This window comes from Mandrillus leucophaeus, unplaced genomic scaffold (genome assembly GCF_000951045.1).
Source record: "Mandrillus leucophaeus isolate KB7577 unplaced genomic scaffold, Mleu.le_1.0 Scaffold384, whole genome shotgun sequence".
Classification (NCBI taxonomy): domain Eukaryota; kingdom Metazoa; phylum Chordata; class Mammalia; order Primates; family Cercopithecidae; genus Mandrillus; species Mandrillus leucophaeus.
Window position 1 is genome coordinate 652,300 of NW_012104076.1, and position 11,705 is coordinate 664,004.

Below are 11,705 nucleotides of genomic sequence, written 5' to 3' on the forward strand. Positions count from 1 at the left end.
CCTGTCTCTACTAAAAATACAAAAATTAACCAGGTGTGGTGGCGCACGCCTATAATCCCAGCTATTCGGGAGGCTAAGACAGGAGAATCACTTGAACCCAGGAGGCGGAAGTTGCAGTGAGCTGAGATGGTACCAGAGCACTCCAGACTGGGAGACACAGTGAGACTCCATCTCAAATAATAATAAAAATAATAATAATAATAAATTAAAAAGTGGTAACAGCTGTGGCCCAACAGCCATTTGCTCTTTATTCCTTGATTTTGTTCCACTGCTCAATTATCCTAGACATAACTCATTTTATCTAGCTTTTTAAAAGGGACGGAAGTGGGAGAGACATTGGTGTGTGAATATTGAAGCATGATGCCTGGAACTGCAACAGCCACGTTGTGACTGAGAGAAGTTTTAGCTTGTAGAAAACGCACTGAAAGTCACAGAGCAGAAAGATGAAAGGAACCAGAGTCCTTGATGGAATGATAGAGCTGCTGACTTGACCAACCAAGGAACTGGCTGCCTTCCAGACTTCCTGTTAGAGACATAGTACATTCCTTCTTAATACATTCTGAAGTGTGTTTCCTGCTACTGGAGTTGGAAACATCCTCACTGTTACAGGTGCGGTAAGACAGGCATGAATAATGGGCTCTGGGAATCAGAGAGGGGATGGACTAGTATTAAGTCTTTAACTTTGATTTGTATATTTCTATGTGTGTGTCTATATATGTGCATATATTTGCCACATATGCATACATAAATATATATGTTATGTATATTTCTGTCTTTGCTATCTTGGGACAATATAGCATAGTAAGAAAGAGCTTAGGCTTTGGACTCATTCAGCTTCTCCTATTCCCTAACAGTGATACTGTGGGAAGGTTATTTATTTATATGAGCCTTAGCATCTTTATCTATAAATATTTCCTTCCTCATAAGGTTTCACGAGGATTAAATAAAATGATGTATAGAAAGTGTTTGGCACAGTGCCTGACACATGAGGTAACCTCAGTAGATGATACCTATTGATATTTTTTCTTTCATGCAGACAAAAAATATTTATTGAGTACCTACTGTGTCCTGGCCCCTTCCAGACATTAATTACAATCCTGAAAGAAACCTCCTGCAATATGATACCTGTTTTCATGGACCTTATAATTTAATTAATGATGACTGGAATAAAGGTATAATTAAAAGTTGATATGAGTTCTATAAAACAAAGGTTTCAGTGTCATGAAATCATGTTAGACGTGAACCCGAACTTGTCTGAGGGTTAAGGAAGGCTTCACTGGGACAGTGGTTTTGAGTCTGGGGGTAGGGTGTGATGGAGAGATCATCATTCTAGAATATACGGAGGAGTAAACAAGTAGCAAAAACATGCAGTTACTTGTTCCTGGACAGTAGGATTCTTAAACTCAGGGATTATATTTAGATAATCATATACTCGTTTATTCATATTCTTTGTCCCCAGCACAGTGACCAGGCTCATCAGAGACACTCATAAGTATTTGTGGACTGAATGAATGAACCCCTCCAACTCTCATTCTCCCTGTCAAAAAAAAAATGAGTATAAAATGTCTACTTCTAGGAGATAACAAATATAAAGCATCTGAGCACATAGTAAGAACTCAATAATTAGTAGTCCTTATAAAAGTACTATTATCATTGCCTTAAAATTTACATACATTATCTCTGATACTACATTGGAAGCTCAAGGGTGGCAGGAAATATATCTTATTTATCTTTGAATATCTCAAGGTTCTTAGCACAGTGTCTTGCACAGAATAAATTAAATTATCTGTAAAAATTCAGAAGATAAATAAAAGTCTTATTTAGGAATTAAATTGACAGGTTAAAGAAATTGTGCAGATTGAGAAAATCAAAGCTAGGTTAACTACTCTCTGTAAGGAATACTTAGCTTCTAGAATAGAGATAAAATACAGATGGGAAAAACCTCTAAAAACTTTGTAAAAACAAACAAGAATTATGTGTGGTGAAAAATGCCCTTATAGAACAATTAATAGAGAATATCATGTACATAATTCACAACGCATTGCTTTAATGTCACCATCTCAGAGACCACTCAATCTAATCAATCTCTAGCATATTTTAATTATTTGCATACCACTTACAGCCATCTGATATTTTTCTTTTTGAGTTGATTGATTAATTGATTGAGTTTCAAATTACGTATCTCCCCCCATAGAATGTAAGCTCTATAGGAGCAGTGATCTTATCTGACTTTTTCCCTTTTTGTATTCATGGCACCTAGAGCTGTATCTTCTACATAGTTGGTGGACAAATAAATACATGCTGACTAAAGTAGTGCATATAAAAATAATACTACATATTGTTTATGGAAGTATGTATAAATTTGCAAAATCATAAAAGGGAATTCAAAGTATAAGCAGGAATTTTTAAGGGTGTGATGTTTTATAGGCAAAAGCTTGGGGAATAAGACTCAGTGTGGTGGTCGGAAGGAACTTTACTTATATCTGAAATGGCTTATTAAAGAAAAGACTAGAAGCAAAAGATGACAAAATAGTAACTATTTATTTTGGTGATGGGAATTTCAGTGTTATGTTATTCTTTGCACTTCTCTGTGTGTTTTCAATTTCTCAAAGCAAATTTAAAAATAGAAGGTCTGAATGGAGAAGAATAAATTAATCCCTTGTAGTTTTACAGGATCTAATGTTCTCTGAAGTGTTGTTATATACACTTGACCATCACAATAATTTTGAGGTAGTTATTACCAGCCTTATTTTATATGAGAGGAAAATGAGACCAAGATTTATGAAGAGGCATGCCATGAGGACCAACCACGTCAAGGAAATATTTGCCTGATAACCTGACCTAGAGATGATTTCTTTTTTGAGATATAACATCAAAATCCTTCCGATACGAGAGAGCTAGATAAGAGGTGAAAATAAATTAGCTTTGAGGCCTATAGGCAAGAGACCTGGAAGAGTTCAATATAAACTGACAAAGAACAAATGAGCAAATATTTTAATTCAAAATAGAAAATATTCTCCAAATGCTCTTAGGCAAATTGCTGCAACTTTTAAAGGCTTGCTTTTCTTACCCATAAAATACAGTGATTACCTACTTTATATAATTTTTGTGAGGATTAAATTGTTTACTTTTTGTAAAAGATGGCACAGTATCTGGCACTTAATAAATGTTCAATATTTGTGTTTTTCCTCTTGGTTTCTTATGCTCCTACATATTATGTTCAACCATTGTAAATTGCCTTTTTTGTAAGTAAAAATGATTGAATATGAGCAATTTCGTTGAGTTTCATGCAATTATTCTATAAATGTAAGGTTTGATACCACTACCAACTATCCCATCTAGAATTTACATGCAAGGGAAGGGCAGACCAAAATTTGAATAAAACAGGTAATTGTTTGGGGTTTGGGCTTGAGAGTCTATTTGCAAGGATGGATGAAAGGGATTTACAAGTACGTAAGGAGAAGGACAGTCCAATTGGCAGAGATGGGTTTTCATCATCAGGGTTAGGCAATTGCAATCATGACAGCTGTTTGATAGCTTTTGGCACCAAAATATATTGACCAGCTGAGATATCATTAATGCTTAACAATTTTATCCTTATGACCATATCTTGGCCAACTAGGTTGCCTTTGACCACCAAAGGGTATAATAATATATTCCAATGTAAATGCCATGTATGTATCTGTATAACTCATATTCATGTTGATGTGTTGCATAATATACACTAAATATAAATGCCTTTGCTTCTTTAGAATGTCATGTTAGATGGTGTGATTAAAGAGGAATAGAATTAAAATATAAACTGATTTATTTAAAACAACAGTTATTCTGGGAAATGTGTGTGTACTAAAAGTAAAAGAAACCTAATTATTAAAATAATTTTTAAAAATAAAAATTTGAATAACTAGTCTAGAAAAAGTAGTCTGGGAAAAGGCAGTTCTGTACCATATATGTGTAAAAATTAATACAGGCAGGAGAGAGGTGATTGAGAGACTTAAACAGAAGGCTGCTTACAGATCAGAAGAAACCCTTGGGCCAGTGTCATAAGTCTATGAAGATATTCCAGAAATGCTTCGAGTTAGGTAATTTCCTGATAGTACCTTTAAATTATGAGATGAAACAAATAAGGGAAAAATATAAGAACATTTTTCAGAATGCTTCATCTACTAAAATTTAATGCATTAAAATATCCAGAATATTTTCAGAACCTGTAATTTTGGCATTTGCTGAATAAAATTTATAGTACAAAGTTGTACTAAATAGCAAAAAACAGTCATTCAAACATAGAAACCTTACTACCTAACTCAAAATGCATGTGAGTAAATAATTTCGCCTGAAGATTGAATTCTTGGGGGTTACTTTCATTAGCATCTCTGGATTGATCTTTAAACCTGGTAGTGGTCATGTATTTTTCCTTCCTCATAATATAGGTACTTGTTTGGCTACCAGTGATTGTTCCTCTTCCCTATATAAACTACTAAAAGTAACATCACTGTTCCTTCTTCAAAGTCAGACACCTGACATTAAGTACTTTATACGAGGAGTATTGTTAAAAAGGAGGCAACCAAGCAAATTACTCAGGACATCTGTGGAAAGACTTAATCATCTGATAGAAGTCAAGTAAAACACTGCTTGGATTGCAAAAGTAACTACAAGTATGAGAATCTTTCCTACAAATACTTCACCTACCCTTCCTTCCTTCCTTCCTTCCTTCCTTCCTTTCTTCCTTCTACCTTCCTTCCTTCCTTCCTCCCTCTCTATCTTGCTTGTTTGCTTGCTGGTGATTTGACACACTATTAAAGAAGCCCATATTTATGGTCTCACTTATTTCTTTTCCTTCTTTAGATGGAGGGCTTTTACCCAAACTTGGAGAAAATACATCACGAAATATTAGTAGTGGAAATGATTTTAGCAATCATCTAGGTTGGGTCCCTCATTTATAGATGAAAATCTTTAGATGGAGAAAGGTTTTACAACTTAACATTCTATGGCCAGTTAGTGGCAGGACTGAGACAAGGTCCCAAACATGTACCAATAACTAGACTAATATCATTTCCTCTATCGTTCTATCTTAAAACTACTTTTCAAGTCACCTTTCCCTGAAAATGTTATGTACCCACTTAACATTTTCAGACTGAATAATCAGCATCTTTGCTGTGTGGTTTTGCTTTTCAAAGGTAATAGTGGGATAGCTCTTTAAGTCGAAACTCCTGGGATAAAGGAATCCTGGGAGCCAGCATGTAGGAAGTGTCCATCTTCATGCTCCGTCTTCACCTTGCACTGGCACTCCTCCACCAGCATCACCACCTTGATCACGGAGGAAACTTCAGTGCAGTTCAGTGGCAAGTGCATCGTGGTGAACTTGGCAGGCAAACAGTGAGAGCAGAAGGTATGGGAGTGCTGCTCAGCTCCAGGAAAATGAACAGACCCACATTTCCCAAAGCAAAGGTTGTTCTGAACAACTACTTTTTCACAGCCTTCATGGGTTATAGTCTAAAAAGCAAACAGATTTCCATTACGTTATTTTGAATTATTTCTTTAACACACATAATGCAGAAGCTAGGGACTGTAAATCTGAGGATAATATACACTAAAAATTTCAAAGCTTTCCAATTTTGGATATAATTTGCAATATGCAAGTGATGGTATCTATAAGGGCATAGAACCACTTCAATTAAACTTTCTTTATTGAGCAAATTATTAAATAGCCTTTAGGGAATCCCTAAGTTAACATAAAAATATTTTACTCTACACTATTAGTGTCAGACTTCAAGAAATTTTGTTTAATTGGATGTCAGCAATTGAAAAATTCTAATGGTAATTATCTTACATAAGTAATGTGCCTTGCCTTTTTATTCCTCACAGCGCTTTGTGCATAGTAGACTCCCAATACATGTTTGTTAAATTGATCATAGAATAGATCAGAACACTATGGGTTTAATTCTATCCTATTCTGCAAGACCTGTAGTACATTCAAGTCTATGAAGTTGTATGCAAGCAGAGTTACAATGTGTATGCCTGCAAATCATTGTGCATTACCTCACCTTTACCTCTCATAACTCCAAGCACCTAGCTCTATGTGCCTTTCAAAATATGTAAGAGTCAAACATCTTAATTTTAATCTCATTAGCAATAGAATTCAAAAGAAGAATTTCAAAGGCAATTTGATTGCCTGATTCTTAGGAGTAATTTTCTAATTGCACATGGCCAACAGAGTAGTCATTATTATTTGGTAATTGACTTGTCATTGCTACATATCCTTGCCTTTTCAGGCAGAATACTTAACTGCCTTGCACAGTCAATTACCCTATTCTACTGCTTGCTTAGTTGGGTAGCATTACTCGACTATAAAATTTTACTCTACCCTGCATTGTTTTTGGTTCAATATCTTCATGTTTAAGGACCTAATGCAAGTTCTCAGTTTTAATTTAACATTTGGAATGTAGGTATTGCCAGAACCAGAGGAAGTAGACAGTAGGGTGCCCCTTTGTCTTAATAGCGTGGAATTGATCATAATAACTACAAATCAGTCAACACAACATGAATCAGGAGAAATAATCTCAGGGGAGGAGAGATAATCTCACATCAAGATTGATTTTTTTAAAAGCTCATGTGAGAAAATAAGTTAAATGAAATCACGTTTTTGCTATCATAATACTAGAAATGATATGACAACTTTTGCCTGAGAACCTCAACATACTTTGAGGTTGTGGGATAGCTTTAGTAAGCCATTAAAGAAGCCCCTTATAAACCTATAAAGTAGTTAAGTACGGAATATAGGGATTAAGACCATTGTAAATGGATATGAGAGTGTTTGGGGAGGAGTCCAATGCACCCCACCTTATCAACAAATGGAGTTGACCTGCTCATCCACATATGAATAGAGTGCAGAAAGATAGCTACAGAGGAGTTCTGGTGATTACTCTAAATTCTCAGTTTCCTAACTGAGGGTATAGTCTGACTCATATCTCTCAGTAGATCACTTCCAATGCAAAAATAAATGAATAAAACAAAGCTCTGTGTCTTCAATGTGAATGATTACTGATATTGACAGTATCATCATACCATTCTTGCAACATTTCCAGAATGCCAAGAAAAAATGGAAAGGTCAGAAGGAAACTTAACCTTTGCCAAATCCTATGATGAATGCCTAAGGACCAAATCTGTAGTTAAGCTAGAGTCAGGCTCCCAACAGCCTTTTCCCTTACTCTCCATCCATCCCAGTTGTCCACTACCACCTACAAACCCTTACCTGCTCTCCCCACAGAACACATACCTGGCTGAAAGGCACTGTCCTGCAGGTCTCCCAATGTACTTCATGGCTTTTGATGGGCAAGATGACCCCCTGAGAAGCCGGACTTTTCCTGAACATGAAGTGGTGCCAGAATTTCTTGGCTTCTTCCCGAAGAGGAGATTTCTCCATTTTCATCCCGTCTATCGGCTGGATGAGGGACTGGTTCCCAGGTGGGAAGTGCTCACTATCTGAGTCCCTGGATGGACGCATTTCTCTCTCAGGCTTCTTCCAGAACCTGCCAAATCTGGACAGCATCTTCTCTCTCTGCCGCTGGCCTTCCCCTGCAGGGCTGGTGCCTACAAGGTGTGGCACTGCGACAAACAGATCTGGCTTCTCCTCAGCTTCTTCATGGTTGCTGGTGGGGAGCTCTCTTTGATTCCTTGGCAGGAGTGCAGGGGAAAGAGAATTCTGATGCTGGCGGCCATCCTGGTGCCGTGTGGCCTTTCCTAGAGTTAGGAGTACTAGCAGCTGCAATAAGAGGAGATGCATGCTGTCAGGGGCCCAAGCTTCTTTTGTAAATGATGAGGCCCAAAGGAGAGGCTCATTCTCTGCAGGACTGGGAAAAAGGAAATCGTATATATAGATACCTGCCTGGCGGGATGGGAAGGCAGGTGGTCAGTAGCCAGGCAGAGTAAACACATTTATTGTTTGCTTGAAATGTGTAGTGCTAATGGCCTCCTGCCGTCACTTTGGTTTTGTGTATTTTAAAAGGCCCCAGTGAAAGCCTGGGACCCAGGGGGTAATTAGCTGAGAGTTTAGCTATGTCTGAGGCTTAAAGAGCAGTATTAGCAAAGACAACACATTCTTTGCCTAAATTTCCCATGGCTGTTGTCAGAAGAAGGACTAGAGTCAGCTCACATTTGCTGTGCATTTGCATTGGGCTGGAATAGAATAGACAAGGTATGTTGCTGTGAGAGAAGTATATTGGATAAAAATTAAAGGCATACATTTAGAAAAAGCCCAGGCCTTTAGGAAGGCTACACACACACACACACACACACACACACACACACACAAAGAAGTATATCAAAATTGTAAGGAGAAGAAAGGAAGAGCTAGAAGGATGTTAATTTTTTTGATCAATGGACATATTGCTTTTTACTTATATGTGAATTGGGGTTATTGATTTTTGCATGGTAACTGAGTAAAGGGAATACATTTTCCTTTCCACACATAGAAACTCCCAATTCCCAAGTTAATCCTCTCACATTAAGAATCAATTACTGGGTGCTAAATTTCACAACTGGTCAGTCATCAGATAAACTCTTCCAATTGTTCACATGTTTCTCAACAGGATACCACGTAATAGACTGACAGCTCATCAGTCTTCAATGAGGTTGGGGAAACATCTCCCTCTAGCCATCCTAGTGATTTTATTTTTCTTTTAAACAAAGAGCCAGACATGAGAACGTGGATTCTAAGAACCAGGTTTGATAACTTTGGGCGTGAAGCTGGCTAGTCAGTTTCTTACCTTATTGAATCCACATGATCTCCCCTTGTTTTACACTAATTGATGGCCAGGCTAAAGAAAGATTGAGACAAGTAAGAGACTTCAGGGATCAAAGGAAAATTTTAAAAATAACTATCATTCAAAACTATCATGAATCAGCTTAGGATACAAAAAAGAAACGTGTCCATAAAACTGAAACCCAAGAATGGAGTCCAATCAGCCTACCACATGACTCAAACAGTATTTCCACTGGGAAGCAATGCAATATCTGTTTTTATTTCTCCCCTTTTAACTCAATCACTATATTCCTTGCTTTCAGTAACACAAATAGTCCTGGCACATGTTCCCCCTTTTTTGTCAATACTGATTAAGCTTTCTTTCCAAGAAGTGACCCATTGGAATCTGTTTTTCAGGCATTTCTGTTCTTCTTGATAGCCATGCCTGATTTTTATGAAATAAAGCCTTAAGTCCCTTTACCCACGATAATGAGCTATTTTTAACAAAGACCATCACTTTACCAGAATGCCATAAGTGGAGACATATTGTACTTGTACCAAATATCTTTGGAACATGTGCTAGTATTAATGAAAGGCGCTGTTGATATAGAATAAATGAGCATTTGTGTTTGCCATTGCTTTTTTTATTTTAGAAAAAGGGTTGTGCTCTGTTGCCCAGTCTGGAGTGCAATGGTGCAATCATAGCACTCTGTAACCTCAAACTCCTGGGCTCAAGCAAGCCTCCTGAGTAGGTGGGACTACAGGCACACCACCACACCTGGCCATTTAAAATTCTGTGTTGTTGCTGAAACAGAGCCTCACTATGTTGCCCAAGCTGTTCTGAAACTCTCGGCCTCAAGCCATCCTCTTGTCTCTGCCTCCCAAAGTGCTGGGATTACAGGTGTGAGCTACCGTGCTATTTCAACATCTTTGTTTTTTTAATTGACTGCTATTTGAATTTCTTAATTCCCCTCAGCCATCCAACGCAATATGCTTTCCAGAACCAGTCACTAGGCCTCCTGGTGTAAATATGGTGTGGAAGCCAGCTATGATACCTTTCCTGAATCCTTTTAAATGTACTTTTCAGTAACCCGAAATTCCATTGTTATCAATCAGAGTATCTACTATTTCCCAAAACTAAAGACTATCTCAGAAATTCTATCTCAGGTCTCAGTTTGCTTGGCTCTGGAATTACTGAACATAAGATACAGTTGAGTAATTCCTGTTGAACTGAAATTTGCAGAAGACTCACTTTGTGAGTCAAGAATCATATTAGATACTGGTAGATAATTGAAAAATGAGTAAAACTTTGTCACTGCCCTCAAGTAGGTTAGATAGTCTGGTGGCATTTATTATGCATCATCTAACTTTATTGCATAAAAATCATCTATAGGGATGTCAGTTATCCATTTTTCACTTTCCTTTAGTCCTAAACTTCCCTTCCTCTAATCCTAATTTGGAGCTTATAAGTGCCATTTAAAAATCACTCACAGAGAATATCCTTTTGCTGTTCTGTCACTTCTTTTGAGAACATGTGCAAATATCTTGAAATGTTGTCCCTACCCCCGTTAGTAAATACTATCCCTGAAAAGTAAATCTACCAAAGCTAAGCCTGCTGTGATGAGAACCATGAAACATAAGCCTATCTCCAACCACTGTCTTTTTCAGCTAAAGGCAATGACTATCGCCTTTCACCGCCGTGTCCATTCACCAATTCTAAAGCCGTTGATACACTATATGTGTATAATTACATATGTATAACATGTAATATATGTATAATGTAATACATTAAAATCTCTTAAGAATGTAAGCGAATATTTCATAGCTTTTAGCAAAAATATGCTGCCTTTGTTTGGTCTTCAGTTGATACAGGCATCTAGTTACCTCTCAATTTGGATGAACCAAATGGAAATGGAAGTAGGTCTGGAGAAGGTCTCCAGACACAGTAGGAAGCTTTCATGAGGAGACAGCATCACCAATTACTAGTGCACTTAGTACCAAATGCCACAATGAAGGGTGGGCCTGAGCTCATGTGAGTGAGCCCAAGCCCGCTAAGTCTACTTTCTGGAACAACCCTAGACATGCATGAGAACCAGAGGGGCCAATCCCTGAATCCATTCATTTCCACTTACAGTTCAGGCTTTCAGCATAACCTGGCTGTTTTCAACTTGACTTGGGTTTCTTAGGCACTAAGATGTCTTCAGGAACTCTAAAGGACCTCAAGAAGATACCTACATAAAAAATGTTTTCATATGCTGGTGACACTTTTACAAAATGGACAAGAAAAGAGGCCCAGCCACTTAAGACATGTTGAGGTGGTTTGTCTCCTCTTCAGAGGTCCCCAGTGTGCCTATGAGAGGACAGCACCAGCTACATTTTCTGTCCCTCTTACAGACTCTCAGAAGACACTTAAAAAGAAGCCCAGTGCTCTCCAAGGACGAACAGAGAGACTACCTTCTTCCCTGAAAACCCGTCTTAAATCAACAAAAGGTGAGAGGCAGTGTTGAGGTGGGGGGTGGACATTAGAGTTAAACAGGACAACTGATTGCTGGAAAAGGAGGTTTGGGTTGAAGGATTCAGGGGAGAAAACTGACTGGGGAGCATGCCACTGCCTCATCACTACCTCTTTTCAAAACACAATAGCAATATATATATATTTTTAACTCAGAAGAAAACAGAACCTTTTTTCTTTTCCAAGGAACAAGGAAAAGGGGAAATTAGGATATATGATTTCCCCTTAAAACTTTTTTTTTTTTTTTTTTGACGGAGTCTCGCTTTGTCGCCCAGGCTGTAGTGCAGTGGCCGGATCTCAGCTCACTGCAAGCTCCGCCTCCCGGGTTTACACCATTCTCCTGCCTCAGCCTCCCGAGTGGCTGGGACTACAGGCGCCCGCCACCTCGCCCGGCTAGTTTTTTGTATTTTTTGGTAGAGACGGGGTTTCACCGGGTTAGCCAGGATGGTCTCG

The 11,705-nt window shown here is 38.0% G+C and overlaps 1 protein-coding gene across 1 annotated transcript; it reads right to left on the reverse strand.

Annotated features, from left to right (window-relative positions):
- Positions 1–4,840: 4,840 nt before the first annotated feature.
- On the reverse strand, positions 4,841–7,838 carry CER1 (cerberus 1, DAN family BMP antagonist). The gene is made up of 2 exons (XM_011990853.1): positions 7,277–7,838; positions 4,841–5,493 (listed from the first exon to the last, which is right to left on the reverse strand). Exons 1-2 carry the CDS (start codon positions 7,781–7,783, stop codon positions 5,197–5,199), a joined length of 804 nt encoding a protein of 267 aa, XP_011846243.1. The 5' UTR covers positions 7,784–7,838; the 3' UTR covers positions 4,841–5,196.
- Positions 7,839–11,705: the final 3,867 nt, after the last annotated feature.